This window comes from Myotis nattereri (assembly GCF_964212035.1).
Source record: "Myotis nattereri genome assembly, chromosome: 5".
Classification (NCBI taxonomy): Eukaryota; Metazoa; Chordata; class Mammalia; order Chiroptera; family Vespertilionidae; genus Myotis; species Myotis nattereri.
The window spans coordinates 73,657,627-73,670,389 of NC_138080.1; the positions used below are offsets into that span (position 1 = coordinate 73,657,627).

The 12,763-nt window shown below is 36.7% G+C and overlaps 1 protein-coding gene across 1 annotated transcript in view; it reads left to right on the forward strand.

Annotated features, from left to right (window-relative positions):
• ADAMTS19 (ADAM metallopeptidase with thrombospondin type 1 motif 19) overlaps positions 1-12,763 on the forward strand; it is a 210,545-nt gene that overhangs the window by 49,894 nt on the left and 147,888 nt on the right. The window contains exons 6-7 of the mRNA XM_081092590.1: positions 120-277; positions 12,638-12,681. Of these exons, the coding sequence (XP_080948716.1) occupies positions 120-277; positions 12,638-12,681 (202 nt within the window). The remainder of the gene's footprint in view (positions 1-119; positions 278-12,637; positions 12,682-12,763) is intronic.

Here is a 12,763-nt window from a genome sequence, read left to right on the forward strand (position 1 = left end):
GGCTCTAATTAATGTTATGGTCAGCAGTTTGCTTTAGTAATTTATGGCATCCCCTCAGTTTTTAGTGTTTTGTATATCAGAGGATAACTTGCCTTGAAGTGAAATCTCTTCTTTTACAGGCAGATCTATATATTGGGCACCATGGGGAGAAAATGCTGGAGAGTTTTTGTAAGTGGCAACATGAAGAATTTGGCAAAAAGAATGATATACATTTAGAGATGTCCACAAGCTGGGGAGAGGACACGACTTCCGTGGATGCAGCTATTCTTATAACAAGGTAAATTTCCCAAAGCCACTTATGACATTCCTAATTCTACAGCCATGCTAGTAATCCTACCAATCCCTTCACTCAATGCTTTTATTCTAGATTTTGTGTTCCAAAAAACATTTGGCATAGTGATGTTAGTCAGTTTCCCTCAAATCTTAATAGTCGGTTTTTGAACTGCCATTCTTTGAGTGGTATGTTGACAAAACATTTGGCTAGTTAACTTTTAAGTAAAATTTTGCTTCAATTTTTGATGTGAAGATATAGTTATTGATAGTGATAAGTGAAAACTATGGTTTAACTTAGTGGACCTTTGAAATTATGGGCCCAAACTATATATTTTTCAGTCATCACTATATAAAGTAATCCAATATATTAAATTTAGAAATTGACAAACTTTCTTGTTCAATCTGAGAAAAAAAGTTTCAATTAGGTTTTGAGGTAATTAATTTGAGCTGCGTTGTGAATGTCTGTAGTATTCACAAGTTTTGTAATGCAGCATTATGTCTAAATATAAGGAAGTGAAATAATGAGTAAAAAGATACTATCCAAGAGCATTGTATATTAATAATTATTGGTAAATGTATCTTACTTAAAGCTAGTAAAAATGATGATAATTGTTCAGTAACAACTTGATTTTAGTATCAATAGTGTTGACATTTCACATCACATAATACACAGTATTATGTGATTTAAATGTGATTTTTTTGAAATGAGTCTATTAAATGCATGATAAGCTTCTGTTGCTGAATCATAAAAAACTATTCTAGCGATACATCTATATTAATCAATGCATAATATGCTAATTAGACCAGACGTCCTTCTGGACGAAGCCGCAGTGGCAGGGGCTGAGGCAGAGGCCCCAGGTTGCCGGGACGGGTGGGGGTGGAGGCCGTGGTGGATGGGGGCCAAGCCCCTTGCACGAATTTCATGCATCGAGCCTCTAGTAATTCATAAAGTGAAAAAAATCTTTATGTAAGAACATGCCTGGACTTCCACAGTTAGGAATACCTGATACTGTAATTAATAAGCATACAACTGTAAAATATTTATTTGGCATCTACTTTCAATCATTGGCAAATGAGCAATATAAAACTAAAACTCTTGAAAGAAGAAAATTTATTAACAACACCAGTCAATCCAGCTTTTGCCTTTTGACAATCAAAAAAAAATTTTTTTTTAATCCTCACTAGAGGAATGATGATATATTTTCCATTGATTCTAGAGAGAGTAGAAGGACTGGGGGTGGGGATTGGACCTAAAACCCAGGCACATGCCCTTGACTGGAAAAGAACGTGTGACCCTCTGGTGTGCGGGCTGATGCTGTAATTACTAACCAAGGCACAATTTTTTTAAAAAAATTCTCACCCAGGGATATGTTTATTGATTTTATAAAGAGGAAAGGAGGGAAGGAAGGAGAGGAAGAGAGAAAGAGAGAGAGAAACATCCATATGAGAGAGAAACATTAATTGGTTACCTTCCATGTGCTGTGCCCTGACTGGGAATTGAACTCACCACCTTTTGTTGTGTGCTCCAACCGAGCCACAGAGCCAGGGCGATTTTTTGACTGCAAGCTGAAATCTAGGTAGAGCACCTTGGACTCTTCCGAAGGGAAAGGTGCTAAGAAGTCTGTTTGTAGATTATCTGTGAGACCTTTGAAAGATTAGTTTGATATATATAGACATAGACTGCCCAAAATTTATCAGAGTGCTGTTGCTATGGAGTTTAGATTTAAAAAAGACACTAGCAACTGAGCAGATTCAGGCCATAAGAGTCGATCAACCTTGTTAATACTTTATTATTACACCTGACATTTAGCTGAAAAAACAGGACGGCTGTGCTTTCCTAGTAGGGACCGTGATCCAGAGAGATGCCCACCCTTGACCTGCCCTCACAAAGCCTTTAGGGGAAATAGAGTTTGGAGTTTGAGTCCCACTGATTTACAAAGGTTTGGGGATCATCTTGAGCTTTGATAGATCCTTCCTACCAAAGAATAAGCTCAAATCGACCAAAGTTCAGATTGATCAGCCGATTGAACTGCCTCCTACAATAAAAGTTAGTACTCTTCAGAGGAAGAAAACAGAATCTTGAATCTCTATATCATCCACAATGTCTAAAAGGTAATAAAAATTAGCCAAGGAATGAGACATGAAAATGTGACCCATAGTCAAGGAAAGTAGTCAATAGAAACTGACCTTGAGATAGCTTAGATGTTGGATTTACCAATTAACTTAGTTGTAATTGGAATCTTAGGAGAAGCAAATGAGAATGGGGAAAAAAAGTTATTTGAAGATGTAATGGCCAAAAATTTCCCCAAGCTTGATAAAAATTTATAGACATAGGCATATCATAGGAAAATGGTGAAAACCAAAGATACAGAAAATTTTTTTTAAAATTTCCAGAAAAAAATAGATACATTCCACAGGGGAAACAATGTTAAGATCAACAACTGACTTCCCATCTGAAAAAAAATTAGTCCAGAAGACAATGGAGTAATCTCTCTATTGTAAGGGGATTAATCCTATCAACAAAAGTTCTTAATGAGTTCTTATAAGGGTACTTTATTAATCTACGAAGGAGAATTCACACACAAACACACACCAGTTATCTATAACTAATATCACGCTTAATAGATATTTTTAAAATTGTAGGCAAAGAAAAAGGTCTATATTCATTCAGGTTATTTAACAAGTAACTGATTCAATTCCTTATCTCATATTTCTCTCAATTGTCTGCTAAATTTTCACACATTTATTTAAATTATACTTAATTTTTTTATTTTCTCAGTTACATTGTTAGGATTGTTAAATTATACTGTTTAAATTATTTTTATTCAAATTATATTATTAGAGTTGCTAAGATAGATTTTAAAAGCATGCACCTTTTCTATGGTGGAGGTTCATTTCATGATATTTCAGAGTGATAGGGTAAATTTGGAAAGATGGTCATTTTCTTTTTATTTTTCTTTTGTTAATCCTCATCCAAGGATATTTGGATTTATTGATTTATTATTACTATTATTTTTAGAGAGAGTGGAAGGGAGGGGGAGAGATAGAGAGAAACATTGGTATGAGAGAGACACATCGATTGGTTGCCTCCTGCAAGCGCCTCAACCAGGGCCAGGATCCAGTCAGCAACCGAGGTACCTGCCCTTGACTAGAATCAACCCGGGACCCTTCAGTTCGTGGGCGGATGCTCTATCCACTGAGCAAAACTGTCTAGGGCAGTGATGGCGAATCTTTTGAGCTCGGCGTGTCAGCATTTTGAAAAACCCTAACTTTACTCTGGTGCCGTGTCACATATAGAATTTTTTTGATATTTGCAACCATAGTAAAACAAAGACTTCTATTTTTGATATTTATTTTTATATTTAAATGCCATTTAACAAAGAAAAATCAACCAAAAAAATGAGTTCGCGTGTCACCTCTGACACGCGTGTCATAGGTTCGCCATCACTGGTCTAGGGTAATGGCCATTTTCAATCACTTTATTTTGGGGGCCCTCTAAGAAATCAACTTATACTAAAATTTATCTTGTTTATGACTTGACGCATTTTTTATTAGAATAAGATTAACAAATAATACTTAACTCTACCAAAAGTTTAATGAATTGCTTTTGTAAAAATAAAAGAGTAGCAAATATTGCTATTAGTGAAGGTGATTAGTGTCCCCAGGGAACATGCAGACTTTATTTCTTTATTTTTAATATGAAATTATGTCCTGTTTTATAGTAATTCTGCATGACAAGGTTCTTAAAATATATTATTTTTATATAGTACTAAATATTATATTTCTGAAGAGAGAATTTATAGTGACATATAATCCATAGTACTAGTTACGATCACGTAAGTTATTGTATGTGGTTAATTTGAACTTCTAACCTGTGACCACCAATCTGATATAGACAAATTAGATTTCCAGAATGCATTAACCATGAGTGATTTTATATTTTTATTTCTTGATTGATGAAATCTGTCTTTCTTCTCCTCATAGTGTAGGTTTTGGAAATACTGCTTGAGACTAAAGAGGATAATAATTAAAATAATATATTTTTTCTCTTATTCAAAATTTAATACATTTATTATAGAAATTTGAGAAGTACAAGAATAACAAATAAAATATTAGCCTGTAATTCCACTACCTAGGAGTAATTATAGGTAACATTTTAAAGTATAGTCCTTCAGCTTTGTTCCCTATGTATTTGTTGTAACTAAATACATATATTTATAATATTGAGCTCATACTCTTTATGCAAGTTTTGTCTTGCCCCACCAATATTGCGACATTAATTTAATTTCCTTATCTACAATGCCATTTTCTCTTCAAAACTGTGTGAAAAAATAACATTCTACATCTAATTTATTTTCTTCTGTGATAAAGCTTTAAAAGTCACACGTTTAAAATTAAATTTATTGGAGTGGCTAAGGTTTCAAGTGCACATTTCTATGATACCTGATCTTGTATATTGAATTGTGTGCCCACCACCCAAAGTCAGTCTTCTTCCATCACCATATATTTGACGCCTTTTACCCTTTACTACCTCCTCAAGCTGCTTCCCTCTGTGTGTATGAGTTTTTATTTGTTTTTATTGTTGGTTCATTTATTGCTTTCAGTTTTATACATCACATGTGAGTGAAATCATATGGTTCCTAACTTTGTTGGACTTATTTCGCTTAGCATTATATTCTCAAGCAAGATGAAATAAAAGCCACACTTTAACCACTCTTCATAATTATTTAACTTGCTGCTAGTCTTCACTAGCAAGACATCACCAGAGTTCTCTTAAAAAAAAAGTTGTGTGATGCATTTGAAGAAAATATAAGGAATAATAAAATTAACAGCTGCCTGTTTACCACTCTATAGCAGAAAGAATATTATTCATGGAGTTTGTGCACTTGGGGGAGGGCTCCCTCAGCTTGGCCTGCACCCTCTCACAGTCTGGGACCCCTTTGGGGATGTCCGCCTGCCAGCTTAGGCCCAATTCCCCTGGGGATCGAGCCTAAGCTGGCAGTCAGACATCCCTCGCATAGTCCGCGGCTCTCACAATCTGGGACCCCTTACTGCCCGCCTGCAGCGGAGCCGGGAGAGGCTTCCACCATCACCGCTGCACTTGCCAGCCATGAGCCCAGGTTCTGGCTGAGTGGCACTTCCCCTGTGGGAGCACACTGACCACCAGGGGGCAACTCCTGCATTGAGTGCCCTCTGGTGGTCAGTGCAAATCAAAGCAACTGGTCATTTCGCTGTTCGGATTTGCATATTACGGTTTTGTTATATAGGATATTTTCCCTTAAAAATCTAGTCCAAACATTTCCTTGTTTATAAACAGTTCTTTAGGAAGCACTGTTGCATAATTCCCAAGTAATGCATGAACATCTTTTTTTAAAAAATATATTTTATTGATTTTTTTACAGAGAAGAAGGGAGAGGGATAGAGAGTTAGAAACATCAATGAGAGAGAAACATCAATCAGCTGTCTCCTGCACATCTCCCACTGGGGATGTGCCTGCAACCAAGGTACATGCCCTTGACCGGAATCGAACCTGGGACCTTTCAGTCCACAGGCCGACGCTCTAACCACTGAGCCAAACCGGTTAGGGCTGCATGAGCATCTTTTTATGGTAAAGTTGCTCGAAGGTAACCAGTGTTGAGTTGGTATGTAATCTAAAGAACATTGTTTCATGTTATACACAGTTTCCTCTATTGTTTTTTTTCTCACTCTATACTATGTTTTGTAAGTCCTTCCCTGTCATTAATTGTCCACAGAAGCCATGTATGTGTTCCTTTACATGGCAAAAGGGACTTTGTAGATGTGACTAAGGCTATTGAGATGGGGAGAGTATTTATATCCCAGAGTATTTAGATGAGTCCAATGTCATCACAAGAATTTTAAAAGATGGAAAAGGGAACAGAAGTCAGAGTCAGAGAGGCTGGACGATGCTATACTGCTGGCTCTTAAGATTGTGGAAAGGCCACGAGCCAAAGAATGCAGGCAGCCTCTAGCTGCTGGAGGGGGCAAGCCCAGAGATTCCACCTGTGAGCCTTTGGAGAAAGGCAGCCTTGATGATACCTTGATGTTAGCCCAGTAACACCAGTATTTGGCTTCAGATCTCTAGAACTCTAAGATAATACACTCCTGTTGCTTTAAGTAACTAAGTTTGTGGTAATTTGTTACAGCAGTAATGGGAAACTGATCTAACCATATTGGTCGATATCATTTGGAGGGAGGAGCAGACATTTTGTTGCATGTACGTGTCCTAATTTATATAACTACTCTATATTTGTACAACTTTATGATTTTTTTCACATTTAAAGTAAAACATATAAGCATCTTTATGTATATATGGTTGTAAACATGTGCTACTATTTATTTAGGGCGATTAAATAGTACTTGTGTCCTGGCCTGGTGGCTCAGTTGGTTAGAACGTCATTCTTTACACCAGGGGTGGGGAAAGTCTGGCCTGCGAGTCATATAAGGCCCATGAAATCATTTGGTCTGGCCCTGCCAAGGCATTAGGGGTGCGTTAATTAAACGTTTGGCCAAATATAGCAGGCTAAGTTTTAAGTTGATAATTTTGTATGGCCTGCAAATGATATTTATATATCCAAATGGTCCTTGGAAGAAAAAAGGTTCCCCACCCCTGCTGTACATCAGTGGGTTCGATTCCTGGTCAGGGCACGTACCTAGGTTGCAGGTTCGATCTCTGGTTGGGGTACATATGGGAGGTAACCGATGGATGTTTCTCTCTCACGTCCATATTTCTGTCGTTCTCCTTTCCTCTCTCTCTAAAATCAATAAATATATCCTCAGTGAGGACTAAAAAAATAGTACTTGCTATTGTGTTTAGAAATATAATCTTCCTTATAGTCAGATGCCCATAATATGCAGTCAGTCTTCATGTTTAGCCATAGGGCTAGGGTAATATATTAAGAGAATGAACTGAAGGTAATAATCCTATATAATAAAAGCATAATATGCAAATCGACCGAATGGCCGAACAGCGGAATAACAACGACCATCTGGGACCACGCTATGACACCCACTGGCACCAGGCCAGCCAAGGCAGGTGCAGTCTGATTGGTCGGAAGCCCAGCAGCCATCACCCCATGATTGCCCCGCAGAGGGAGTTCAGGCCACCGGCCAGCAGGCTGCAGCAGGTGGGCGGGGCCTCCCTCTGTGAGGGAAGCCCGGTCCCGGTCCCGGGTGCTGGCAGCCACGGGAAAGAAGGCCTCCTCTTGCACGAATTTCGTGCATCGGGCCTCTAGTATCTAAATAATATTCTCCAGGAACACATACAACAACCTGTGTTTTATGATTTCAATCTGCAGGATCAGGTCAACTGATAAAATCATTATTCAGACTCAGATTTTCAAAACTTGTACTGCCACATGACTAAATATGTATTCTCTATGCCCAAATTATAATTTTCAAAGCTAAAGACAAACTAAGGCAGTATTATTTCCAGCATATCTTTTAGTTATGGAAAGAAAACCCAAGCTTCACTGTTTAAACAGGACTTCTGTTCAAAACCTAATGGAAAAGCCTTTTTTGTTACAGTTTTGCTAAGCCATGTCATTTCATGGAAAAAAATTCTGTATACCTCCTCAGTCCTTTAGCAGAAATGATGACTTCAGGTTTTTGCACCCTGATAAGTAGGTCTTGGAATAAGACTTAATAGGTTGCTTCTGGGTGTGGGTTTTCTTTTTTTTGAGGGGTGGGGGGGGGGGTGGCGAAGTAATGGGAATAAAAATCTTGAAAATAGAAAAAGATCTGTTAAAAACTATACACGTATTAAATATTAATAGGTACTGACAGATAATTCTCCCTAGCTTCACCTGTGGAGATAAGGCTTATGTGGTGGGTCACTGTTTCTCCATAATAGCGTGTTCAGTGCCATAGCAGTGAAATCAGCCCACTGAAGGGGATGTGGCCTCGCACCATTTGATCAGGAAAGTCTAAGTGAATGGGTTGACTTTAAAGGAGAATCTCTTTTTAGTTAGTGTAAGCATAAAGATGATCAGGTCTTCAGCTTTGCCAGGAACCTGTGAAAAATACAACAAAAATTTCACTCATGGATTTCATGTGCTTATCCATATTTGACAAATTAAAGTCGAATCCAGCCTGGTTTCTAGTGAATGCTCATCCTAGATAATGATTAAATGTTGTCTGTTATGTGAACACATGAGTAGGAAGAGATTTTAGCTCCGTTATTAATTTTGGTTTCAACTAAAATGAATGTTTGCATAAATCCAAACCTATCTGCAATAATATCTTTGCTAAAAGTTGTTCTGTGGATACAATGAAGTAAATAGTTTCAAGCTGACCTAGTGCTTGTGGGCTCATAGTAACAAAAAACACAAAACATATTTTCCCAACTGTCAACTCTGTGATTTCTTTCTGTAATTTACACATTTCTCTTTTAAATCAGGGAGAAGACCTACGTCTATGCCTCTTGAAAACACTCTTTAATTTAGGATTTCATTTTGTTAATGATTGTTTTGCCATTCCTATTTATTGAAATGCTCCTGGTTGATGTACAGTACTTCTGAAAGTTAGTTTCAAACTAATGACATTGGCAAGCAAGATAGAAAATTTAATATTAGAAATGGCAGAAATATATTAATTTAATACAAATCATAGAATAATATTTGAGTGAGTCATTTATAGGTATAACCCAGGGCACTATAAAACACTACAATGAGACTTATTCTCAGATGCATCTTCATTCTTGGAAATTAAAGGCTGTATTTCATTTTTTTTTTCAGTATAAATCAGAACTTAAGCAGAATTTATTGGCTTTCTCAGTTGCCAAAGTCTAACAGTATCGTTTCCATAAACTCACATAATGAAACTCTATGATGCAGACTTCAGGCGCACTGAGCCAACGTGAGCCAAAAATTAGAGAATTTGAATTCACATGATCACTGGTCTAGGCAAACAAATCCCCCCGCCTCCCCCCCCCCCCAATAAATCTTTGAATATTATGAAATTAAGAATATATTTTGGTCCTCTGGAAAGAGATTGAAGATTATGAATTGCAGTCTGACCTGAACTTTTGAAGTGCTGCTGACAATATGTTCATTCGTCAATTGTACTGAGAGGTATTTCCAGTGCTTTTGGATAAAAGACCTTGTGTTTTTTGAAAAAATGTGCTTTATTCATCTGTTTGCTAAGTGAACAGAAATTGGCTGTGTGAAGAACGAAGTGCCCTTGACAATAAGCAGTACATTTGTCATAGTTTTATCATGTTGTTTAGTTACAGATGCAGTCCCTTGCGTCACATTATGTAAATCAAATAGTCATGTTGCAGCCTCATGCATGATTATATGATGTATTGTACGTTTAGAAAAAGCACATGAAGTCCCTTTTCCCTTACATCTGAATATACTTTGTACTCAGTAATTCTTGGCCCTAAGGTGAAGAATTGATTTTGTGTGTTTCTCTAATTTTCTGCATTACCTATTATTCAGTATCATCTGTTTGGGTGTTTCTCTCTCCATTTGCTGGCAAAGTCAGTTGCGAAATAGAACTATCCATTCTTTAATGCAATTTCCCTGGCTTCTTTCTCACCGATCCTGGGGCCCTTATCACATTACAGAGGTAATCGTGTTCATCCTCTTCTTTGCCTTCCGAAGAGAAGCCTATGTTACTTATCTTTGTAGTCTTCCCTTATCCAATGCTTGGCATATAAGAGGCACTTACTGAATCCTACCTTACCCAATTGTATAGGGAGGTTGTGTGCTACACAACAGCAGAGGGAGCCATTTATAGTGATGCATATGCAAACATACCCCTAGAGTTAAGCAATATACAACCTATACTCTAGGTCTGGTGTCCCTGTGGTAGATTTGACTTCTCTATCTCCTGATCCAGAGAAAGACTAACTACCTGGCCATTTACTGGTAAAGAAAAAATGTCAGCTAACCTTTTTCATTCTTCTTTATCTGTAGTTATAGTCAGACTCTGAATATGTTACACCACTGGTGGGGATATATTTTCCTGTTTCATTTGGTGGTGGTTTTGAACCACAGAGACCAATTTACACCAGAAGAAGTGTTGCTTTGGATTTTTTTTTTTTTTTGATAGCTGGAGGAGATTCTGTGTAGTACTTAGAATCAAGGGGAGAATTAAAGAACCGTGCATTAAGAAAGATAGTAAAGGGGCAGGGGGTTGGGGGGAAAAAAGACAATGGAGAAGGAAACTCTAGAAATCTCAGCTGCTGGGTTTGGATGATCCAGGGCCATTTACAGTCTCTTAGGCTATCATCCACTTTAGATTTTCTGAAAAAATATTATCAGTTGCAGTCCATGTGAATAAAGCTTATATGGCTAGTTTCTATGTATATTAAGATCTAATGTTAACAATAAACAAATATGTTTCACTATGCTTAATTATCATATGATTGGTCACGGATTGGTTCATTTCTTTTTTTGGGGGGGGGGTTCATTTCTTTTAATTATGTGGTAATCTTGTTGAGTAGGTGATCAGAAAGTATTCTCATTTGTAGGCATATAGAAATTATAGAAAAAATGTAATAAAACCCCTTTATATGCACAAATAAGCCAAAAACAAAGAGGGCTCTGGCAAAAAAAAAAAAAAAAAAAAAAGTAGCATGCTTCTGAGATCATGTGATAGCTGCCCTGGGAAAGGTTTGTTGGACTTGAAAATCTGGGTTCTTGGGTTTAGCTCCCCACGAAGAAAAGCCTCTGAGATTGTGCAAAGTAGGGAAGTGGAACTGAAACGATGACATACAGCCAGAGCCCATTGGTGGCTATTCCTTTCATGAAAGTGTGATCTGGGAGGAGGAGCTCTGCAAACAAACATTCGCTGTCAACAGGAAGCGTTTTGTCTCAGCCATGATCCCAAGTTAGGTGAAACAGCCCCTCCCTGGGATTCACTACCACGGGTATCATCCCGCCACTGAGGCACGGAGCGAAAGCCTATGCAGGGCTCTGAAGTGGCCCTCTTTCAAGTAATCCTACACAGGCAGCCACCACTGAGTTCAGCTAAATGAGTTCACAGTAGAACTCCAAAACGCCAAAGGACAACCTCTTCCATTGTAAAAGCCAAGAATTGTGATAAAGAATACTTTAAAAAAAAAAGGCTGACAATGATTATAAAAGCATATTCTCATAATTAAAAGCACACAAAAACATTCCAAAATGTTAGAATAAGGTGGTTTTAAAAAACAGGTGACTTGAAAATTAAAGAAAATTAAACACCTATAAAATAAATGTATTTATACTTGAAATCTTGAATTTGTAAGTTGGAAATCAGATTAGATGCAGATGAAGGGAGCGCTAGAAAATTGGATGATAGAGCTGAGGGAATTCTCCCCGAAGGCTGCACAGAATGGTTAACAGATGGAATACTAAACTGTGCTTGAGAGTTACAGACATTAAAATGAGGACTTATATGCACCAGAAGGAGTTTCAGGAGAAGAGAGTAGAGAGAACGTGAGAGGAATTAGCTAAATAGAAAATGGTAAGAGTCTTCATGTATTCATGGATCTTCTAATTGAAAACATACCAATGCCAAAGAAGACAAATAGAAACAAACTTGGTATCTAGACACATCTGAGTAAGACTGTAGAACTACAAAGACAAAAATAAATTTTAAACTTAACCAGAGACCATGACGTATGCCAGTTATAACTAAAAAAAAGAAATTAACTAGAATGCAAATGTATGGAAGAAGAGCAAGGTGATTGCAGACTTCTAATCTATATTTATGAATGCTAAACATTTTGCTTTCACATAGTGTGCCTCAAAATTTTATACTTTGTTATAGAATGCTCTTCAAGACATAGTAGTCAAGTAAAGAGCAAATCATAGACTGTTATTCATGGTTAGATGCCAGCTGTGTAAAAATACTAAATTCTAAATAAATACTAAATTCATGCTCTATTAGAACAATTACTATCAGTCTTTTTAAAAATTTGCTAACCTTATGATATAAAATGTTATGTTGTTTTAAGTTGTACTTCTCACGTTTAAATCTGCAATCTGGAAATTATTTTTGACTCATGTGAAGTAGAGATCTTACAATAGTTTTTAAACAGGAAGCCATGTCCCAATACCAGATACTATTATTTTATAATAAAAATATGAAATCCTGTAAAAATAAAAACAGGATGGAATTTTACTTTGGAAATATTGTCTGTGAAGTAGGAGTATGTGTTTCAGGATCAAATCAGGTAAAAAGGTATAAAAATTTCTCACATTTTCTTAGAACTAAAAAATTATTTAATCTGATATTCAGTTTTATTAAATTCTTGGAGATAAAGATAGTGGCTTATTATTCAAACAAATATTAAAATAAGTTACATAGTCTCTATTATTTTTGGAAAAGTTTAACTTTATATTTTTCTTTCTAGGAAAGATTTCTGTGTACACAAAGATGAACCATGCGATACTGTTGGTAAGTGTCTATATAAATTTTTACAGTTTTGAGGAGTTCTGGGGACCTTGAACACATCATTTGTTTAAATATAGGAAATTAT